This window comes from Pogoniulus pusillus, chromosome 15 (genome assembly GCF_015220805.1).
Source record: "Pogoniulus pusillus isolate bPogPus1 chromosome 15, bPogPus1.pri, whole genome shotgun sequence".
NCBI lineage: Eukaryota > Metazoa > Chordata > Aves > Piciformes > Lybiidae > Pogoniulus > Pogoniulus pusillus.
The window spans coordinates 24,939,117-24,961,445 of record NC_087278.1 but is presented as its reverse complement, the minus strand read 5'-3'; the positions used below and the strand labels follow the sequence as shown (position 1 = coordinate 24,961,445).

Sequence of the window (22,329 nt, the reverse complement as noted above, 5' to 3'; positions counted from 1 at the left end):
GGGAGCGGGCAGAAAACGCGCACCCTCCAGGTCAGGATGGCTGCGAAGCGGCGCCGCCAAGAAGGCTCAGGTAGCCGGCCCGACCGCGGGGCCACCGGCAACGGGCACCGCCCGCAGGAAACGCTGCGGAACAGGCCACGAGGAGAGCGCAGCGCACGGCCGAGACAAGGAGCTTGCGAGGGTCACGGCAGCTACCGACGCCTCGGACCGGCTCCGTCCGCCGCCGGCAGCTCCGGGGGAGGGGCGGGGCGGGCGCACGGTGCCGCCAATGGGAAGCAGCTCATCTGCATAGCGCTGGCCCCGCGGCGTCGCAGCTGTCGTGGCGGAGCCTTCCGCCGTTGCTAGCCACGCAGCGCGGTGGAACCGGGCGGGACGGTCGGGGCGGAGGGCTGGGGGTGCAGGCGGAAAGGGCTTTTGGTGGCGCAGGTCTCGCCCTTACCGCGGAGCAGGAAGGCTCGGGCGGAGCCCGGCGCGGGAGGGCGGTTGCGGTAGTGATTTCAGCTCTTTTAGTATTTGTCCAGCAGGTTTCCCGCGCTGCGGGAAGCCTCACGGAGCGGTGCAATGACAGGGGGAAGTCGGCGCTGTGGCGCATGCGCCCGTGGGCCTGGGTATGGGACCGGTGCTGGGCGGCCTCTAGCACGCCGCGGCGGCTACCATGGCGGCGTGCGCTCAAGCGGCGACCGCAGCCCTGAGTACTGAGCAGGCTAAGGGTGAGTGCGGGCGGGCAGCGGGAGGTGGCAGCGGCCGGCAGAGCAGTCGGGCTAATGTCTCGGCTCTGGCGTCCTGCAGCCGTGTTGGCGGAAGTGATCAAGGCCTTTGGGTCGCCCGAGAATGCGCAGCGCATGGATGAGGCTCGGGATAACGCCTGCAACGATATGGGCAAGATGCTGCAGTTCTTGCTGCCCGTGGCCACCCAGATCCAGCAGGATGTGATCAAAGCCTATGGCTTCAGCAACGACGGCGAGGGTACGGCAGCTGCGAGCCCGCGGAGAGCGCGGCGGTGCTGACAGTGCTGCCTTCCCACCTTTCGTGTTTCGTTCGCAGGGGTGCTGAAGTTCGCCCGGCTGATCAAATCCTATGAGTCGCAGGACCCGGAGATTGCCAGCATGTCGGGCAAGCTGAAGGCCCTGTTCCTGCCGCCCATGACACTGCCCTCGCACGGGCCCGGCACAGGTGGAGTAGCCACCTCCTGAGCCCGTGGTGCTCGCCTGCCCCACCAGATCATGCAGTTCTGGCTGCTGCTGTTCTGCCAAGGTGTGGGCCTCGTCAGCCCCGGGAACTGGAGCCCTTCAGCAAGGGACTCGAACGCGATGCTTTCCGCCTGCCTGTGTGTCTGCTTGTGAATAAAGAACATCTTGAAAGTGGCCTCGTTCCGCTGATGATCGTGAGCTCAGCTGTGCTCCTCAGGTGTGGGTGCTTGTCCCTGGTGTAGAGGTGGCGCAGTGCCTGCCTCACCTGGTAGATCTGTGCTGGTGTTTTGGGTGGCTCAGTATGCACCGAGTTCAGTAAAGCCATAGGACTGAGTGTTGGAGCAACCCTTTTTAGCATTTCAGAGGTGTTAAGCCCTGTCTTAAAACCAAGTATTTACAGATGTGCTATCTGAAACATACTGGGTGAGGTGTCCCTGAAGACAGTCTGGTGCTGCTCAGCTAGAGCCCTAGAGGCTACTGAGACGCCTGTCCCCAGCAGGCTGAGTGCAGCTTACTCTTGCCACCTGTGGCTGGTTTTTGGCTGAATGTGCAATCAGCTCTAATGAGCAAGGCAGTGGAGAGATCCTGTGGGGGTTGGGCTTGCCCCATTTGCCTGCAGCCCCAATTAGAACAACGTAAAACTCTGTCTTTTGAAACTGGAGGGACAAATCTAGTGGAGCAGGGTGATGTTTTGTGCTGTCTTCATTCAAACCAAGGTATGTGAGGTGTGCCTGCTTGGAGCCTCTTGCTTTGTGTGCCTGCTGCCTTTGGGTGTGTTGAGGTCTTTGGGGAGGACAGTGGGGACCAGGGTGGCAGGGCTGGGGGTGAAGAAGGCAGGCCTGCAAAAGTAGAGAGCTGTGAGAGAGGTGCATCCGGGTCTGCCGGCGATGCCTTTTGGTTACAAAACAGGCAGGAATGCAGCCAGTGAAAGCCTGAGTTCAGTGGATAGGAGGCAGGAAGAACAATCAGTCCCTTCCGGCTCTACCTCTCCCAGCCTGGCCTTGGCATTCCCCCACCCCTCTAATTACTCATTAACCACAACCCAGGAAATACTTTGCAAGTAGTGAAAATGAAGCCTTCCACCTGAGGCTTGGAGTTTGCCTGATTTGGATCCACCTTCTCCTTAGTCTGTTCGGGGACAGGTGGAGTTTGGAACTGTGCTTGCTTGGATCAGACGCAGGTGAGTTAAGGGAGGTGCTGCCAACTGCTGCTCCAGAGCCCTGGCACTCGCTGCCACAATCGTCCAGAGGTGCAAGTCCACCTCTCCTCTGACAAGGTCTTTGATCTCTATCCCAAGCATGTCTGACAATGCTGTCTGGATAATCCCAATACTGCTTTGCTTTCTTTAGTAGGACACCCTGCTTAAAGGGCTGTGGTACCTCCTCCACCAGCTGCTGTCAGTCCCCCATCACAGGGGATCTGAGAGTGAAGATCCTGATGCCATCCTGTGGGTGAGTGCTCTGAATGCCAGAGGAAGAAAACAGGGGTTGGTGAGAAAAATAAAAACAGTGGCAGTAGAAACAGGGCACAGAAGGGAAAACCTCCCCTGGTAACAGGAGTTACAGGACAGCTGGAGGAGTGGAGTTCAGGGCATTCGGATTGTGTCCAGTGCTCCTCCTCAGGAAGTTCCTTAGTGTGGGGTTGGTGGAAAGAGGTTGCCCAGGTTGTCGGTGAGAGGCCCCATCCCTGGAGACCTTCATGGTCAGGCTTGATGAGGCCCTGAGCAGGCTGATCTAGTTGGGGATGTCCCTGCTGTGACTGCAGGGGTGTTGGATTAGATGAGCTCTAGAGGTCCCTTCCAACCTAGTGCATTCTATGAAGAGCAAAGCAGAGTTTGCAGTGCCCTGTCCACAGCAGTGACTCTGCTGCTCTGCAGCTGCAGCAGCTCTCAATGGCTTTGTACAGAGGCTGAGCTCTTAAATCCTGTTTGTTTGTTCACTCACCAAAGTCTTTCAAGCCCTTTGTAGAACTGTAAAACCTTTACCATCATTCAGGGCAGGTGCTCTGGTCTGCAGACTGCAGTGGCATGGTGTAAGGCAATGGGATCCACACTAGCATTACATGGAGAAAGATCTTGGAGACCTGGTGGATGGCAAGTTCTCCATGGGACAGCAGTGTGCCCTTGTAGCAGAGCACCAGTGGCATCCTGGGGTGCATCAGGAAAAGTGTGTCCAGCAGGTTTAGGGAGGTTCTTCCCCAGCATCTACTCTGCCCTAGTGAGACCATACCTGGAATAGTGTGTCCAGTTTTGGGCTGACTAGTTCAAGAGAGACAGGGACCTGCTGGAGAGAGTCCAACAAAGGCTATGAGGATGATTGGGTGACTGGAACATCTAAGCGCCCTGGGGCTGTTTAGTCTGGAGAAGAGAAGGCTGAGAGGGTACCTTATCAATGTCTATAAACAGGAGGTGTGGGTGTCAAGATGAAGGGGCCAAGCTCTTCTCAGTGATGTCTAGTGATAGGAAAAGGAACAATGGTTACAAGCAGGTACACAGGAGGTTCCACCTCACCACCAGATCATCCAGACCACACTCCCTCAGTTTAGCCGTGAGGATGCTGTGGGAGATGGTGTCAGATGCTTTCCTGAGATCAAGGTGAACCACAGCCGTTGCACTGCCATCATCCATCCACCTGGTGACGTCCTCCTCAAAGCCAATCTTACTTTGAAATGAGGGATTCTCTTCTGGGACCTCTGCCTGTCCTTCTTCCCTGCTGCTTTTCTGCGCCAGTGCTAGATTGGGGAAATTTTTAGGTGTAGTCTTTGAGGTCCAACTTGTACAATTTTGTGTCTAAGATATTCCCACAGCCCCATATCTTTGTGCCTTTAATGTCTCATTTATTAACATCAGTTTTCAGGCAGTACAGCTGAACCCCTGTAGCTTCCCACATCCCAGCTCATCACCCCTGTGAAACTAGAAGTGTTTCAGAGTGAGGTGCGTTGCCTTTCTAGCAATGAAGTTTAGCTTCCTATGTCTCTGCTCTACTTCCCTTTACTGTTGGTTTCTGTCCTGGCCAAAAGTCATAGCCATTGCTAGCAGCCTGTTCAGCTTTTGGCATGATGCTCCAGTCCAGGGTGTGCAGAGAAGTCTGCAGCTGCTGATACTTGAGCAAGTCTCTTGCTGTTCCTGCTGCCCACCCCATCACACATGGTAGCTGAGATGGCCCCATGGAAGTCAGGCTGCTTTGCCAGCTGGATTGACCTCCTTGGCCAGGGCTTAGCTTGTGTTCTTTCCTGAGACCTGCAGACTCTGAAACCAGTGTTGTGGAACAGGGCAGTCCTGGGCTGCAGCTGGAGATGGCTGGGTAACTGGACATGGTTATTTCTCCTTGGTATCTAGTTGTCCAGGTTGACAGCTTTGGCCTCAGTTTGCTCTGCTGGAATCTTGAAGGTCCTAAGATAAGCTCTCTTGGTGCTGTGTGTGCCTGCTGTAGGTAGCAGTTGTCTGTCATGCTCTCTGCCTGCCTTGTCAGGCAGCTCCAACACCACCTCTCTCCTCCATACTCATCCCTTTCGAGCTACTATGGCCTGTATCAACCACATCAGAGTGCCAGTCTGCAGCTCTGGATTTGCAGAGATTTCCCCTGTGGCTGTACAGAGCACAGGGGACATTTCCCTTCCCAGAGGGTCCAGCCAGGGAGTTGTGTGTGGAGGTTTCAGCTGAGTGGCTGGGGGCAGCCTGGCAGAGTCAAGCTGTGTGGCTGGGAAGACATAAACCACAGTAGGTTGCATCAGTTCTCAGTGTACGCTCACTTGCGCTGCCTACTGCAGCCTTGCAGGTGTGAGGGTTACCCTGGGCACTTGAGTGCTCCTCACTCTTGAGCCCTTGCCATGGTGCCAGGGGGGCAGCATGTTTCTCACCGGCCTTTTGGGGAAGAAGGGGAGCAGAGGACACAGAGGACTGCATGTTGTGAGCGTGGCTGGGACCCATGGCTTGTGAAGTCATCCCCGGTGTGACAAAAAGACCAAGACCTAAGGAGGGGTCAGCCCTGATGTGAAAAAAAAGACCAAGACCTAAGGGGGGTGGGGAGGGCAGACACAAAAGGAGAAGCAGAAGTGTGTGCAAAGCAGCTGGGGGCAGTGGGGTTGATGGCTCAGAGCACTTCCTGTTCCTGGAGCCGTGGTGCCTTGCGCTCGCCTGTGCCCAACTGCACTGTGCAGACTTCGGGGCTCATGTCCAGAAGCAGGGGGATGGAGAGGGTCTGGATGGGCTGACAGTTAATGCCTGGGGAGATACATGGCCAGCTCCCAAGAGGTGCAGAAGCAGCTTGGCGTTGGGTGCTGCAGCACAGATCTCAGACTTCCCTTTTCCTGCCGGCGCAAACTGCTCTGCCCTCTGCATTTGCTGAGGTGCATTGGTGGTAGCCACTTGGTACCCTCTTCTTTCAGCCTCCACCATGGTGAGGTAAGAGAGACTGAGAAGTGTGTGTATATGTGTGTGTGTGAGAGAGAGAGAGAGAGGAGGGACCAGGAAAGTAGGACAAAGAAGAGAGAGGGTCACCCTGGAAGGCTTAGCTGGTTGCAAACCTTCCATAGCTTTCCATCAAGGGATAGTGGTGCTGTGGTATTCCTTGGGCTGCTGACTGGGGCCCATTCTCCACTGTGCCTGGCCTTTCTCATTCACTTGGTCTTCTTTTTATCTCCTCTGCTAGGTGGTTTCACCGTGGCCTGAGTGGGCTGGAAGCTGAAGCTTTACTGAAGGGGCGAGGTGTCCACGGGAGCTTTCTGGCCAGACCCAGCCAGAGGAACCAGGGGGACTTCTCCCTTTCAGTCCGGTCAGTAACCTGGGCCCCACCTTCTGTCTTCCCAAGGTTACCTTAGATCCTCACATGCCCTGTGGTGTCTCTTCATCCTGCGTTATGCCTTTGAATCCCTCCCATGCTGTAAAAGGACTTGAGCTTTCCAGCATCTTCTAGACCCTCCCTGAAGCTGCTCCAGGAGCTTGTCTCTGTGGTCACCTCCTTGCACTGCAGTGGCAGGAGGTAACATAGGTAACATAGAGCATGTTCTGCCCTTTTCCCAACCACCTCACCGGGCTGCTCTGTGCATCCTCCCACAGGGTTGGTGACCAGGTGACCCACATCCGCATCCAGAACACTGGGGACTTCTATGACCTGTATGGAGGGGAGAAGTTTGCCACCCTGTCAGAACTGGTGGAGTACTACACACAGCAGCAGGGCTCACTGCAGGACAAAGATGGGACCATCATTGACTTGAGATACCCACTCAACTGTTCCGACCCCACTACTGAGAGGTACAGAGGCAGCAAAGCAGCTGATGTGTCTGTGTGGAGAGCTCCCCTGTCTTTTGTGGCCTCCATTCCACCCTACTTGCATTCCCAGGGCAAACCCTGCAAAAAGTGTCTCCTGCCTCCTGCAGCCTCCTATGCCTCCATCCCCAGGAGTAACTGGACCTATCCTGACCTATCCCAGCAGACCTACAACTAGGGCTCAATTTTCACTTCTGATTTCCTGTTGCTGCTTATAAACTGCTGCTAAAAGCAAATGTGGTGTTATGTGTGTATGCAGAGGTCCATAGGGTGACATGGTGAAACCTTCAGTCTTGCCCCAGTCTTCCTTGGTTATTCTGGGCCTGTGTGACTCAGAGCTGAGAGCAGGACCAGGTTCCCCTGCTATTCCTAGCCTGCTTAGTCTCCTTCCTGTCCTTGCTTTGCATAAGTCTCTTGCCACCAAGTTCCTAAATCAAACCAGGTGGGTTTGCCTTTGTGTTGTGCTCTCAGGCTCTTTGATGCAGCTCAGGGAGCAGCTGTGCATTGCTTTGAGGTGAACAGTGCCTCCTTGGGCATCTGGACATAGGGAGCAAAGATGTCCTGGGCAAAGTGTCTGGGTACCCCTCTGCTCACTCTGGGGTTGGGCTGCAGAGGGGCCAGTGTCTGCCCACCCACTGTGCTTTCCACTTGAGGCCGTTGGGTTGTGGCCCTGCAGTTTCCTCCCTTCCTCCCTGCGGTTGGAAACTTCTTCCCCCCAGCCCAGGCTCTTGCAAAAGCTCCTCTCACTCCCTCCCCAAATGATTTTCCATCACGTGGCTTTGTAGAGCTGGGCTCTACAGGGGGAAGGGAAGGGGGAAATGAGACCCATTAACCCCTTCCTACCAGTGAAGAGGCCCAGAGTCCTTTTACGAGCAGGAGGGGCCAACCATTCCCAGGGGGCAGCTGAGAAGTGGTGTCTGAACTCTTTTGTGGGAGGAGGTTCAGATAACTGCAATGCACCGAGAGTCACCAGCTGCTGCTTGCAGAGTGTAAGGTGAGGATCAGCAGAGGTTGATCACCAAGGTGTGATGACTGTCTGCCATGTTTTGCTGGCATGATGGTTCCTAGGTGTTGGAAAGTGTTATTTTGGTTGGAGAAGATCTTTAAGGTCATCTCTACCGAGGCTGGTTCTAAACTATGTCACTCAGCATCATACCTCTGCCTCCTTTGAACTCCTCTAGGGATGGGTATCCAGGCACTGCTCTGGCCAGATGCAGGGGCAAATGCACACCTCAGCTGCTCCTGTGACTGGGCCATGGCCTGGACTCCCTTTCAGTTGTTGGGAGCAGATGGCCCTAGCAATGGCAAGTTCACCATAAATACCAGCACCACCCCAGGCCTCTGTTGGCTGGGCAGCAGCTGTGGGCAGCAGACCTCCCACAGCTCTAACTGTGGTGGCTTGGCTACTGAGCACCACCCTGACCTTGATGGCAGCGTCTGGAGTGCTGTGCAGAGCAAGGGAACAGGGAAGGGCATTGCAAGCAGGTCTGATGCAACACCTCCCTGCTTCTGAAGTTCTGTTATCCAGGGGAGATGCTCCAAACAACTGTCTCCAGCTGCTGAGGCAGCTTTGTGGGAGCTGCAGTGGATGCTGCCTTCAGCTGGCACAGCAACTGTGCTGCAAAGGCTCCTAGACACAGAGACCAGCAGACAACTCCATCTGGAGATGGGAATGCTCCAGGACCAGAGGTGCCTGTTTGAAACAGGTCTGTTATTGCTAGGGAGGCCCAAAGTCCTTTCCTGACACCAAGCTAGGAAGGAGCAAAGAGCCCAGAGCAGGAACACCAGTGTTGTAGTGGCCCCTGAGCTGAGTTCAGACCCAGTAAAGCCTCTGCTGGAAGATGAGCCTTGGATGAGCATTTCCCCATGCCCAGGGCACCCCACAGCTCTCAGTGTTCTGCAGGTGGGAGCTCTAGCTCTTGGTTCCACATGGAGCTGCAGCGAATGCAGCTGAGCTCTTTCTCTACTTGGCAGCTCAGCAGTGCCTCCTAGAACCTTCTGGTGTGGTCCAAAGAGACTGCAAAGCTTGGGACAGGCATGAGGAACTAGAAGGTCTGTACAGAGACAGCCTGGGTCACATCTGGAGTTTCTGCAGGGCCAAAAGAGGCCAGGGTTGTCCCATCTTCATCCTGCTTCTGATGACCATCACTTGCATCAGTACACACACACAGGGGCCTTTGTAGGTTGGAAAGGGCTTGGCAGCAGCTGTGCCATTTGCACTTTGCTTGTGTCCCTCTGCACCCTGGGTCCAGTCCTGCAGCAAGGCTGAGAACACTTGGGTCAAATGGGGATGCTCCTCACTGGGTGCTGAGAGGAGACATGGAGGATCACACAACTGGATCAAGCTCGGTGCTTTCCTACCATGTCCTCTGGTACCAGCATTCTGCTCACCACACCATGCCTTGCTCTTTCCTTTTCTTGCCAAATCTCCTCTTCCCAATCTCATGCTTTTTCCAAGATCCTGCTCTTTCCTTGGTTTCCTCTCCTCCCTCACACTTCCCTACTGTTGCTGTCTTTCACTCATCAGCTCAAGGCCATCCACTTACCTGCACCTGCATCTCTCTTCTGACTCTGTTGTTTTTCTGTAGGTGGTACCATGGGCATCTCTCAGGCCCTGCAGCTGAGTCACTTCTCCAGGCCAAAGCCACCCCTTGGACTTTCTTGGTGCGGGAGAGCCTCAGCAAACCTGGGGATTTTGTCTTGTCCATCCTCACTGACCAGCTGAAACCTGGGTCTGATGCTCCACCAGCTGGGGCAAGCAATGCTGCTGGGGCCCCGCTCAAAGTCACACACATCAAGATCATGTGTGAGGTGAGCAGCTGGGAGAGCAGAGGGGGTGGAGTGGTGTCTGCTGATCATGTCCTAAAAAGCAGGGGCCCTGTCAGCTGGAGTACTATCAACAGGCTTTCTGAATTTGGGTCAAAGTGCTGCCACCCTGCAGATTCCAACCTGGGTGATGATGGGCACTGCTGGGTGCCGTCACAGGCAGAAGCAGGGGCTCAGTGTGACCAAGGACTCCAGTAAAGGGAGTTTGTAGTGACAGAGAGAGGAGGACTTGCAATCTAACTGTGAGCTCTTGGAGGAAGAGGAGGGACATCTGCAAGGCCTCCACACTGAGTCTGACAGATGTTTCCATCAGGAACTGGAGGTTGTTTAATCTGGAGAAGAGGAGGCTGAGGGGAGACCACATCAGTCTCTACAACTCCCTGAAAGGAGGTTGGAGTGAGGTGGGGTTTGGCCTCTTCTCCCTAGGAACAAGTGATAGAAGGAGAGGAAATGGCCTCAAATTGCACCAGGGGAGGTTTGGGATGGATATTAGGAGAAACTCCAGGACCAAAAAGGCTCTCAAACAGTGGCACAGGCTGCCCAGGGCACTGGTTGAATCCCCAAGCCCAGAGGTGTTTAAAAGCAGCAGAGATGTGGTGCTGAGGGACATGGTTTAGCACCAGGCTTGGCAGAGTTAGGGGATGGTGGACTTGATGACCTTTCCCAACTGAAGTGATTCTGTGACTCCAAGTTATCCCATTTCTTCCACTTGGGATGATGCAGAGAGCAGAAGGATATCTCAAGCATAGAAAGCAACTGGCCTTACGTGAGAGCTGAGGGCAAAATACCTTCTGTGGGCTTCCATCTTCTGAGGAGCCAGTGCCCCACGTCATGAGATCGGTGCCAGGGCAGACGAATGCTGGAGCTCTCTGCCAGATGTGCATTTCTGGGTGGCACAGAGCAATACCTCTGCCTTTGCAGCCAGCAGGCCCTTGTCCCTGAGCACTGTCAGCCCTGTCTCTAGCCGTGTCACAGGTGAGATGTGACACCTTCCTCCCCACTCAGAACGAACGCTACACCGTGGGAGGCGCTGAGGTGTTTGACAGCTTGGCAGACCTGGTGGAGCACTTCAAGAAGACTGGCATCGAGGAGCTGTCAGGCTCCTTTGTGTACCTGAAGCAGGTAAATCCCACTGCCTCTGTTTCTTGGGAATTCTTTGTAGGGATACTCACTGTTTCTGCCTTGTGTCCTGCTCCTCCTTTGCGGCATGGCACAAAGAGGAGTCTTTGCTCTCCAGCAGTGTGTCTCTTTCCTACCAACCTGTTGTGTTGTCTTGTCCCCAGCCCTACTATGCCACCAGGGTGAATGCAGCTGACATTGAGAATAGAGTGCAGGAACTGAACAAGAAGAGTTTATCTGAGGAGACATCCAAGGCTGGATTCTGGGAGGAATTTGATGTAAGAAACTGCTGGGGGGCATTATTCTGCCCACTTGGGAAGTCCCTGTACACCACCTCGTTCTCCATCCTTGATTTCTGCTTGGACACAGACTTCCCAGGTGCCTTGTAAATTCTTGTCACTTTATCTCTGAAAGAAGTCTCTGTTTGGAACCTGCTCCTCTGAGAAGTGAGCTCAGTGAGGTGGAACTGTGCTTTCTCATGGTGGGGGGAATGAGACACCAACACAGTAAGGGCATGGACCTTTGACTTTTCAAGTCTAAGTTTGCTTTCCTGCTCTCCCCTCCCCCAAACACTCCCACATGTCCCCAGGGTCAGCACTGCTCCTCTGAGTGCCCACCTGCCCTGTCACATGCTGTGACCTTGCCAGGACTGTTCTTTCTTCTTCTCTCAGAGTCTGCAGAAACAGGAAGCCAAGCAGCTCTTTGATCGTCATGAGGGTCAGAGACCTGAAAACAAGAGCAAGAACCGATACAAGAACATCTTGCCCTGTGAGTCTTACTTCTCCATTACAAAAAAGTAGACACAAACAGGCAGTGAAGACCCTGTCCAAGTCACCCCTGACCCTGCCTCAGCCTGCCCTGTCCTCCAGGGCGGGTTAAATCCTCAGTGCTGCAGAGCTTGTAAGAGCTGACCAGTGAAGCTGTAGCCTTTCTCTGTCCTTGAAGGAAGGAGGGAGGGTTGCATTAGACTCATTAACTTCTGATGGTCCATGGTAGTGGTACAGAGATGGGAGGATGAGGTGAGACTGATCTGACCCCAGAGAAGGAGAGGTGACAATGTGAAGCTTGATGCCTGCACTGGCTAGCATGAGTAAGGTGGCACGGGGCAGGGGAGGAGCTTCACGTGGCTGGGCACAGAGTCTCATTGCTCTGTTTATTCTTTCATTGCATTTCCAGTTGATCACTCCAGGGTCATCCTCCAAGGAAGGGACCCAAACATACCTGGATCTGACTACATCAATGCCAACTATGTCAAGGTAAGGCTCTTGAAAGGTGGCCACATGCCCAAAAAGGGTGAAGGCCTTCCTGCTCCTGCAGGCCTCCTGACTTGCCCCTGTTGATACTCAGAACAACCTGATCAGTCCAGATGAGCGCACCAAGACCTACATCGCTAGCCAGGGCTGCCTGGATGCCACAGTCAATGACTTCTGGCAGATGGTGTGGCAGGAGAACACGCGGGTTGTCGTGATGACGACGCGGGAGGTGGAGAAGGGTCGAGTAAGTAGCGGTTGTAGGTATCTGGGAGCTGCCTCCTCCTCCCTTTCAACTACTGCTCTGCTTTTCCTCCCTTCCCTGCAGCCTCCTGGTCCTCACCCCACCCTCTCTGCTCACACAGAACAAGTGTGTGCCTTACTGGCCCGAGGTGGGCAGCACCAAAGAGTACGGCCCCTACCTGGTGGAGAATGCTGGGGAGCACAACGCGCTGGAGTACAAACTGCGGCACCTCTGCGTGTGCCCCAGGGACAACGTGAGTGTGCCAGCCTGGGGCTCCAGCAGCCACTGTGCCCAGGGCTGGCTGCTGCTGGGGGCTCTGCTGCTGCTGCTGTAGCATTCTTGGATTTGCTCTTCCCACCTGGTTTGGGTAGAAATCACACTGGTGGGATGACCAAGGAGTGTGTAGGAGACAGAGATGCCCGTTGGCTTCGGGCGCAGCTCTCCCTGGGACAGGGCGCAGGGCCAGGCCAGGCCTGCAGCTTTACCAGGGCTGTTTTGTGCTTATCAGGGTAAGGCTCTGCGTGACATCTGGCACTACCAGTACCTGAGCTGGCCTGACCACGGTGTACCCAGTGAGCCAGGAGGTGTGCTCAGCTTCCTTGACCAGATCAATCAAAAGCAAGAGAGCATTCCAGACGCAGGGCCCATCCTCGTGCACTGCAGGTTGGTACAGAGGCTGGCATTGGAAAGCTGCCTCCATTCCTTATCTAGGGTGGGGTATAGAAGTTATGCCTTATAGCAGGACTTGAGTGATGCAGAGCCCATCCCCAGTATTTGCTTTTTTCCTCTTGGATGCCCCCCAGCCAAACTCTGTCAAATCTGTGACTCCCTTATGGCATTGCTGAAGAGCTGCTGCAGGTGGCACATCCCTCTCAGAAGCAGCTGCAGTCATTTCAGTTCAGGATCTGTGTTGCTCTGATTGTCCTCCTCTCCTTGCAGCGCTGGGATTGGCCGCACTGGGACGATCATTGTCATTGATATGATAGTGGAAACCATCTCCACCAAGGGTAAGAGGACCCCAAAGCATCTCAGTGTGAGCTGACCTACTCACTAGGGCTGTGCCCTTAAGTTCAGCTGCAAAGAAATGAAAAATAGGAGGTAGAAATCTCACCACAGCCCTGAGGTTGTGCTCTCCTGTGTGACACCTGCTGGATCTTTGTGCACCACATCCAGTCACTATGGCTTCAGCCTTCCCTGAGCTTGGGCTCTTCATCCAGGGACAGAATTGAAAGAGGCTGAGCAGGAAAGAAGTCTAGAAGTCCATACAGGAGTAAAGAGTGTAGAGTGAGGTGGAAATGTCTTGTCTGACCTCCACTGTGACTGCTTTTGGTGCAGAACTGGCAGAGGGAGGCAGTGAGCATGTCCATAAGCTTTTCTGGTGCCCCTTGCTAGGGCTGGACTGTGACATTGACATCCAGAAGACTATCCAGATGGTGAGGGCCCAGCGCTCAGGGATGGTGCAGACGGAGGCCCAGTACAAGTTCATCTACATGGCCATCTGCCAGTTCATAGAAACCACCAAGAGAAAGCTGGAAGTTATCCAGGTGAGAAGGGGAGCTTCACTTTTCTGTTCTGGGAGTCTAGGCCCTGCGTGGTGCTCTGAGCCCCAGTGCTGTTTCTCAAGCTTTAAGCTAGCATCAGGACCTGAGTCTCTCTTCCACTCCTTAAAATTCAGGGGAATTTAGCAGTTCCACTACCAACCAACCCCTTCTGAGCTGCCAACCAGCAGTGAGTGATGCAATTATTTTAGCCATGTTCTGCAGAACATCTCTACCAGGAACTCTTTTGTTACAAGCTGAATCTAGGACAGGCAAAGACTTTCCCATCTCCTTTCTCCATTGTTTCTTCATTGTCTTTCTCCTTCTGGTTCTGCAGTTGCAGGATTTTCTCCTGCTAAGTGGCATCTTTTCTGTTGCCTTCTGTAGCCTCTGGCAGTAGCCAGTAGCTGCTGCTTTCTGCCTAAGGTTCTTTAGCCAACATGTGGCACTTCCAGGCACTGCTGTGCCTTCAGAGATTTACTGCACCTACAAGCAGCATCCTTGCTGATCACCTCTGCGACAGCAGTGGGCAGAGTGTGCTGATCACAGAATGGTCCAGATTGGAAGGGACAGCAGAGATCATCTGCTGCACCCTCCTGCCATGAGCAGAGATGCCTCTCAACTAGAATCAAGGCCTCATCTGACCTGGCCTTGAACACCCCCAGTAGGAGGAAGCCACAGCCTCCCTGGGCAACTTGTTCCAGTCTCACCACCTTTGTACTGAAGAACTTCTTCCTAAGATCCACTCTAACCTTCCTCTCCCTTAGCATCAAGCCATTCTCCCTTGTCCCATCTCTAGCTGCCCTCATGCAAAGTCCCTCTCCAGCATGCCTGTAGGATCCTTTCAGGTACTGGAAGGCACCTTTAAGGTCCCTCTGGAATCTTCCCCAGGCTGAACAACCTTAGCTCTCTCAGTCTGTCCTCATAGCAGAGATGCTCCAGCCCTTGGACCGTGTCTGTGCCCTGCCCTGGACTCGCTCCAACAGCTCTGTGTCCTTATGCTGGGGACCCCAGAACTGGATGCAGTATTGGAGGTGGGGGTCTCAGCAGAGCAAAGGGGCAGAATCCCCTCTCTTGCCCTACTGGCCACTCCTCTTGATTCAGCCCAGCACACGGCTGCCTCTGGGCTGCATGAAGGCACTGCTGGCTCATGAGCCTGAAGACCCTAGCATGAAGCATGACCCCTCGCATGCTTCTCCCAGACCACGCTCTCCTCAGCCTTGCCTCTGTCTCCTGCAGGCTCAGAAGGGCAAGCCAGGGGAGTCAGAGTACGGGAACATCACCTACCCCCCTGCTGCGCGCAGTGGGCACGCCAAGGCCTCACGCAAGCCCTCCAAGTAAGCACTGCCCTGAAGCAGAGGCCTGCCTCTGGCAAGCTCCCTGCCAGCTGCTTCTCCTTGCTGATTTCCCCTTGATTTTCTCTGCCTTGTTTTTTTCCAGGCAGAAAGAGGCAACAATTTATGAGAATGTGGAGAAGAAGGAGAAGGTGCAGAAGCAGCGCTCCTCAGAGAAGAAGCTGAAAGGGTCACTGAAGAAGAAATAAACCTTTGCTGCAGGTAGCACAGTGGAGGTTTGAACCTGAGGGGCAAGGCTGGAGCTCATGTGCTGGCTGGTTGGACTCATTCCTTGCAGGACTATGAACCAGTCCTTCTTCCAGTGCCCTGATCCAGGCTGCAGTCCAGCTCTGGTGACTGACTTTGTCCCTTTGTCCCTTGCTTGTGCAGGCCAGCAAAGCCTCCTGCTGCCCCTTCACTCATCACAGAACAAACAATGCCCCTTCTTTTACCTTACTGAGAGCTGGCGCCTAAACTCAACTCTGCTGTCAGCTTCAGGGGCTGAGGAAGAGCCACAGGAGCTCTGCCCACTGCCTGGTAGCATTCCCCAAGACTTTGGCTTTTCATATAGGGACATTCTGGCTCCTTTATTCAGCTCCTCTGCAAGTCAACATGAAATATCCTCTTAATCCTAACCCTCTGCACTACATCCCCTTCTCTACCTCAGCCTGCAGATGGGTGCTGTAAATACCCCAGAGGTTGGTGTCATGGCTGTGGCATCTCCTTTGTAAACTGTGGTCTGGTTGAGGACTCAGCCCCACAAGGTTTTTGTCCTCCAATTTCTCTGGAGTGTAGCTGTACTGTAGAGCAGGTCTGGTGAGATGTGGCTGAAGGAACTGGGGCTAGTTAGCCTGGAGAAGGGGAGACCTTATTGCTCCCTGCAAGGAGGCTGGCGTGAGGCTGAGGGTAGGTATCCTTTTAGTACTAGAGACAGGATTAGAGTAAATGGCCTCAAGCTGCACCAGGGGAGGTTAGGTTGGACATTGGGAAAAATGTCATCACTGCAAGAGGGGCTAGGGGTTGAAACAGGCTCCCCAGGGAGGGGGTGCAGCCATCATCCCTGGAGGTGTTCATAAAGTATATATGCATGGGTTACTGGGTAGGGTGGTGTGGGGCTGGTGCTTGGACTTCATGATCTCAAGAGGTCTTTTCCGATCTTAACGATTCATAGAATCCTAGACCTGAGACCATCTACTCCAACCTCTGCACCATGGGCAGGGACACCTCTCAACTAGACCTGGCTGCTCAAGGCCTGATCCAGCCTGGTCTTAACCTACTCCCCATACATTTTGCTAAGCAGCTGCAGTTCAAGTGCTGGGGTCTGAGCGAGGCAGGCACTGGGCTGTCACCCACCCACCCTACACCTCCCCCTGTACAGACTCCTCAGGCACCAGGCAGACCCAGACACTCTGTAAAGTTGGTGGGGTTTAATTTTACAAATGTTTGAAAGAATCACTGAACAGACAGTGACACAAAGATGTTCCAGCAGCAGCAGGCACCTGTTGAATGACATTGCCCTGAAGTCAGTCCCAGCTTCTCTTGGGAGCAAGATTGAAAGAGAAACAAAATTTACTAGAAAAAAAAAAGAGGCTGGTGCTGATGGCAGCAGAACTCCCTCAGTTGGCCAAAAAGAATTCTCATTTGACCCTAGAGAAACCTAAAATTAATGAATTCATTACTCTAGCCAGGGGGGTAGTATCAGTAAGCCCCCTCTCTACCTCCACAAACTTAACTGGGGGAGTGAAGGAGGAGGAAGAGCCCAGCCCCAGAACTGGGTCACCACAGAGCAGAGGCTACTGCAACTTGGAATCAGGGCAAACAATGGTAAAGGAAGGAGGTCAATGCTCCTCACTCCGATCCTCTGCTGGGCAGCGCTGCCAGTTCCAGGAAGCTTTAGCTTGGTTCATTTCTTCCCTTGTTTGAGTAGGAGACTGTCACTGCAAGGAGACAAAAGACAGCCATTAGTCCAGACGGCAGGAGCAAAGCTGGACCAGATCCTCACTACAGACTTGTGGCTGTGAGGTGGTAGTCAGAGGACCTGGACTTCCACATCCTTCCTCTTTACTTTTTTTTCCAAAGCCCCTTAAAGCCTTCTGGGATGAATAAATCAGAACCTGGTCAGAGGTCAGAAATCCTTATTTTATAGTCAGACTCCACAGAAGAGAAACCATCTCTGGTTCCTTCTGGCTTCTAAACAATCCCATCTCTTATCTGCCAACTGTGAGCTCAGCTGGCATTGCCTTGTCCAGTAAACACTGCACAGATTAGGCAAAGCCACCACACTCCTGCCAGCTCTGAAGGCAGGAAATGAGGTTTGCTAGCATGGGCTGGAGAAGCTTTTGGGCAGTACCAAAAGCTACTTTTCCCAAAGCTCCTCCAAGCCAACGCACATTCCTAGGTACAGGATGCCCTGCTTGTGCAGAACAGACCAGAACATGCTCCTTAACTACACCTGCCTTTCTCATGTAAGGTTCTTATGGCCAGACACAGTGCTCCAACTACCACCTGTCTCCTGCTGGACGCTGAAATTTGTGTGCTCCTTGTGAGGAAGGCCCTAAGTTTCCCCAGGCACTGAGACAAAGAGGAAATAAAGTTCCTATGTCCAGAAAGGCCCAAGCCAGAACCACACCAGGCACTAGGCGGCCATCACCACCCTGCTTCCAAGTGCTACCAAAAGGATCACAACAAACAATGCCTTACCTTCCTCTGTGTGGCAGGAGATGCATTGAGGGGGAAGAGAAAAACAAGAGAAATTGATCAGAGTTAACCAAAATGTCTGTTTCAGTCAGACTGCTCCCTCCCGAGGCTGTGTCCTCTGGAATCAGGCTCCTCTCAAGAGGAAAGATCCCGAGACAGCTCCAGGAAGTGGACTAGCTTGACAGATAGGGTGCAGATGAATGCAGCTCCCTGGCCCCTTTACCTGGTGAAGCCCTCGTCCTGCAGGTTCAGTACCAAGTTGTCTGCTGTGAGGTACACACGGTTCTGTGAGCCTGCAATCTGCAAGAGACATCAAAAATAGCACAGAGGAGTCAGTGCACATGGAGGAACAGCACTACTGAGAACCCCTCTCCACTGGCAGACACAGCACATCTTTCAGTTAAGGTCTTGGTTCAGTCAATGCAGTTCCCCAAACCAAACCTGCCCCTCCCTGAGCTCCCAGCCCAGAGCCATCAGACTTCCTTACAGAAGTGCTCATTCTGTCCCTGTCAAAGACCTTGCATTCCACCCCTGCCTGTTCCCCTTCCTCAGCCTGCAGGAAACCAGGAGCTTTTGGTGGCTGCAGCTGAGAGTGGGTGATGGAATCTGATGTAGATCTAGCTGTGTCATAGTGAGGGCACAGACTCCTAGCTTCACCTCAAACTGCTGATCACCGCACGCTAAAGCTGAAGCTCAATCTGAGCAGAGAAAGGCTGGGCAAGAGCAAGTCCTAGGACAGGGCGGGTCACATTCGCCTTAACCTCATCATGTGGCTGTGGGGCTGGGAGGACAGCAGGGGACTGCAGCAGGACAGAGGCCATCCCGTGCCCAGGGCTCACCGTTTTGGAGATGTTTTGAGCGGCTCGGATCTTGCGCAGCTTGATGTAGCCTGGATTCCTGCTGAGAGCTTCACCGAGGTGCAGAGGGGCAGCAGTTAAGGAAGAACCTGCTGTCAGAAGTAATCTCCCCAGTGCATGGCATCAAGTATCTTAGGGGAAAAGCAATCTCTGTCCCTTGAGCCTCCCCGCATCAAGAGTGGCATCCTGGGTTATAGACACACGCAGCCAACACAAGTCAAACCTGGCACAGGGAGTGGAGGCTCCTGGCCTGTACCCTCAGGCAGACCTCGCTCCAGCCAAGACAGATGACAGTGACCTAATTCCAGTTGTCACCTGCTAAGTCTCCTAAGTATGAGCCCAATGTATCAGATCCAAGGACTGTCTAACTATGTCCCACAAAAGGTCCCAAAGCAGGATATCATCTTGGCAGCTGTGGCTTCCCCTTCAGCCTGAACAATCTTCTGCTTCTGTTCCTGCTTGGCCTTCTCCACCAGAAACTGTGCACGCTGTGCTTCCTGCTGGGCTGCAGACAGAACACCAAAAGCATTAGAAGCAGATCTTCAGAGCCTTCCACCAGATCCCTCCAGCTGAGAGGGAGCACTCTGCTTCTGGAAGAGCTGACAGTATTCTGGGGCTGTATTGACAGGTGTGAGACATCCCTAAAGGTACTTTACCTGCTCTTAAAACCAACAGTATGCAGACCCAGACAGTGCCCCAGCTTGAAGAGGAGCCCCAACCTTGGAAACTCAGTTCCTCTGCAGGTCTACCCCATCAGCTCAAACCCAAGTGTCAGATACTAGTGTAAAACAAGGCGTTCTGTTCTGCTGCTGAGGAGGCTGAGACTCAGAACTCTATTCTGTACCAGTGTGACAGCAGTGCCACACTAACCCAACTTCACTCCCTTGTTTAGTAACTCAGGGAAAAGGCAGCAGTTGCACTCACCCACTTGCTTGGCCTCCACAGCTGCTGTGTATTCACGACTGAAGCTCAGCTCTGTGATGGCCACATCGTCCAGGATGAGGCTGAAGTCCTTGGCTCGCTCCGTCAGCTCTCGCCTGATGAGCAGAGACACCTGAAACAAACAGCAAAGGGACTGATAGCCACAGGCTGCTTCTCACTGGTTGTGCACTGCACAAGTGAATCTGGAGTGCTCCTCACTGCTCATTCACACAGCATCACAGAACGCCAGTGGCTAGAAGGGACCTCTAGAGATCATCCCGTCCAGCCCCACTAGCACCACCTAGGGCAGGTCACACAGGAATGCATCCAGGTGGGTTGGGAATGTCTCCAGAGGAGACTCCACAACCTCTCTGGGCAGCCTGCTCCAGGCCTCTGTCACCCTCACAGTAAATTTTTTTTCCTTCTGTTCCCATGGAAGCTCCTCTGCTCCAGCTTGCACCCAGTGCCCCTTGTCCTGTCATTGGACATCTCTGAGCAGAGCCTGGCTCTGTCCTCCTCACACTGCCCTGCACATCTTGACAAACATGACTAAGGACACCACTCAGGCTGCTCTGCTCCCAGCTCAAGAGCCCCAGCTCCCTCAGCCTGTCCTTAGCAGGGAAGTGTTCCACTGTCTTCACCATCTTTATGGCTTTGCATGGGACACTTTCAAGTAGTTCCCTGAGGTCCTTCTTGAACTGAGGGGCAGACACAATATTCCAGATGTGGCCTCACCAGAGTAGAGGAGCAGGAGAACCTCTCCTGACCTGCTCAGCACAGCCCTTTTAATGCACCTCAAGATGCTCTTGGCCTTCTTGTCCACCAGGGCACAATGCCGGCTCATGGGCATCCTTCTGGACCACGATGTCCCACGTCCCTTTCCCCAGAGCTGCTCTCCAACAGGTCCGTCCCTAACCTCTACTGGTCCATGGGGTTGTCCTTTCCCAGATGCAGACTGTACCCTTGGACTTGTTGAATGCCATTCAACTTCTTCCTGCCCAACTCTCCACCCTAGCCTAAGAGAGGCATTATTACCTAAACCAAACCCTAGGCACAGACGTGAACAGCTCCTGTGAACCTGCTGCCTCTCAAACTGCTGCACTCCTACACCTCACGCTTTCAAAGCCATACTACAACACACGTAAGAGTTGCTGCTACACAGTTCAAGTTAGGAAACTAAAAGTCCTTCTGGAAGCCTCTCTCTGCCATCCCACCACATCCACTTCTGCAGTCCCCACACATTTTGACAGCGTTGCTCTATGCACCTTGCAGTCATCACTGTTTGCACTTTGTCAGTCGCACCATATTCGCTTTTGGGTGCCCTCAACTTTTTAATTCACATCTCACCTCGCTTCATCACTGCAGCTATTGGTGGAGCCTGGCTCCTTCACTTCTCTTTGGACAGCTGTTGGTGCTATGTGCTTTATTCCACCTTTACACTACCAGCACCTTTTTGCAGCCAGGCTGAGAAGCCCTGCAGTAAATGCTGACTTACACAGCAATGCCAGCTACCGTGTCTGTCACGTACCTGACCAGCCAGCACCTGTCTTTACTTGACTGCAGCTGCTTCCAAGCATAAGTCTCACACAATGCCAGGAACCTTTCCTGTGTGAACTGCAGCATGTAGCTTTGTGAAAGGGGGGACTTCATTTTCTTCTCGTTACTAACACTTTCAGTATGTGCAAATTACAATACCCTCATCACTACTCCATGGTGGAGTTCTGCACCCTCTACACACAGCATCACAGAATGTCAGGGGTTGGAAGAGACCTCTAAAGATCATCCAGTCCAACCTCCCTGCCACAGCAGCATCACCTAGGGCAGGTCATACAGGAATGCATCCAGGTGGGTTTGGGAAGTCTCCAGAGGAGACTGCACAACCACTCTGAGCAGCCTGCTCCGGGGCTCTGGGAACCTCACAAAGTTTCTCCTTATGTTCCCACGGAACCTCCTCTGCTCCAGCTCGTGCCCATTGCCCCTTGTCCTGTCACTGGACATCACTGAGCAGAGCAACTAATCCAGTTTTCCTCTCAGAACCTACCAACATAATCTTAGCAGCCAGACCTGCATTACGTTCAAACAGCAAGAGAGATCGAGTTTCTCATCCTTTCCATTTGGCCATATTATCCAGCAGCCTAACATATTCACTCTTCACCTGTTACAACATTCCCCACCGCCACACTCCGCTTGTTCTTCACCACGTAAGCGCAAGTCTCCGGAGCAGCCTACCTGGGCTCTCTGGGTGATGAGCTGTGACGCGTTAAACTTGGCCACCACGCTCTTGAGCACCTCATTAACGATGGAAGGCAGCACACGCTCCTCGTAGTCCAGGCCCAGGCGCTGGTACATGCTGGGCAGCTCTGCAGCGTTGGGGCGTGTGAGGACGCGCAGCGAAATGTTCACCATCTGCAGGTCTGAAGAGGGGAACAGGAATGGGCAGGGCCCGCACCGCCGCTGCCCTCCTGCCCCGCGCAGCCGCCCGCGCCTCGTGCTCGGCTGCGGGGCCCCTCTCACCTTTGGAGCCCGTGGGGGAGGAGATCTTGCGCGGCCTGGCCCGGATGTCGTAGATGATAGGGTACTGGAACCAGGGGATCCTAGGGAGGGCAGGGGCGCGTTACCGCGCGGGGACCCGCAGCGCCCCGGGGCTGGCCCCGCAGCGGCGCGGGGCACGGGGCGCGGCCCTACCTGAAGTGGAGCCCCTCGGCGAGGATGGTGTCCTGCTGCACGCCGCCGATGCGGTTGAAGAAGATGGCTCTCTGGCCACCCTCCACTGCGGAGAGAAGCAGCGCGGTCAGCGCGGCAGCCAGGGCAGCCAGGGCGGCGGGCGCGGGGCGGGAGGGCGGCCGGGGCGGGACTCACCGATGAAGACAGACTCGCGGACGCCGTAGGCCAGGGCGCCGGCGCCCAGCAGCAGCTTGAGGGCAGTGCCCACGCCGCGGGGCCCGGCGGGCAGCCGCCCCGCCAGGTCCTTCAGGTTCTGCGCCATGGCCGCGCCGCGCTCCCCGCCGGGAAGGACACCGGAAGCTGCCGCGGCCAAAGTGCTCCGTCGGGAAGCCGCGGGGGGGCGGCGCGCCCCGCCCCGTCCCG

The 22,329-nt window shown here is 54.3% G+C and overlaps 3 protein-coding genes and 1 non-coding gene across 6 annotated transcripts; 3 read left to right on the top strand and 1 right to left on the bottom strand.

Moving 5' to 3' along the window:
* The first annotated feature begins 489 nt into the window (after positions 1-489).
* LOC135182151 (U7 small nuclear RNA) lies at positions 490-549 on the top strand. The gene has a single exon (XR_010305064.1). It is a non-coding gene; the product is annotated as a U7 small nuclear RNA (small nuclear RNA).
* A 98-nt stretch (positions 550-647) lies between these two features.
* Positions 648-1,364, top strand: C15H12orf57 (chromosome 15 C12orf57 homolog). Its single transcript, XM_064155856.1, has 3 exons — positions 648-710; positions 790-966; positions 1,045-1,364. Exons 1-3 carry the CDS (start codon positions 656-658, stop codon positions 1,191-1,193), a joined length of 381 nt encoding a protein of 126 aa, XP_064011926.1. The 5' UTR covers positions 648-655; the 3' UTR covers positions 1,194-1,364.
* PTPN6 (protein tyrosine phosphatase non-receptor type 6) lies at positions 1,355-15,236 on the top strand. Of its 3 annotated transcripts, XM_064155850.1 has the most exons (17): positions 1,465-1,906; positions 2,237-2,370; positions 2,540-2,641; positions 5,840-5,962; positions 6,247-6,441; positions 9,045-9,267; positions 10,288-10,404; positions 10,566-10,679; positions 11,073-11,169; positions 11,578-11,657; positions 11,749-11,898; positions 12,017-12,148; positions 12,404-12,558; positions 12,835-12,902; positions 13,288-13,439; positions 14,673-14,770; positions 14,874-15,236. In XM_064155850.1, the coding sequence occupies exons 3-17, from the start codon at positions 2,628-2,630 to the stop codon at positions 14,974-14,976; spliced, it is 1,821 nt and encodes a 606-aa protein (XP_064011920.1). In that variant the 5' UTR covers positions 1,465-1,906; positions 2,237-2,370; positions 2,540-2,627; the 3' UTR covers positions 14,977-15,236. The 3 variants fall into 3 exon arrangements, with proteins under 3 accessions (XP_064011919.1, XP_064011920.1, XP_064011921.1); XM_064155849.1 differs by lacking the exons at positions 1,465-1,906; positions 2,237-2,370 and adding an exon at positions 1,355-1,407 and having other exon boundaries at positions 2,543-2,641; XM_064155851.1 differs by lacking the exons at positions 1,465-1,906; positions 2,237-2,370; positions 2,540-2,641 and adding an exon at positions 5,354-5,592.
* Positions 15,237-16,179: 943 nt separating this feature from the next.
* PHB2 (prohibitin 2) lies at positions 16,180-22,272 on the bottom strand. Its single transcript, XM_064155854.1, has 8 exons — positions 22,102-22,272; positions 21,928-22,012; positions 21,757-21,836; positions 21,472-21,656; positions 19,246-19,375; positions 18,723-18,826; positions 18,304-18,381; positions 16,180-17,764 (listed from the first exon to the last, which is right to left on the bottom strand). Exons 1-8 carry the CDS (start codon positions 22,226-22,228, stop codon positions 17,684-17,686), a joined length of 870 nt encoding a protein of 289 aa, XP_064011924.1. The 5' UTR covers positions 22,229-22,272; the 3' UTR covers positions 16,180-17,683.
* Between the last annotated feature and the right edge of the window lie 57 nt (positions 22,273-22,329).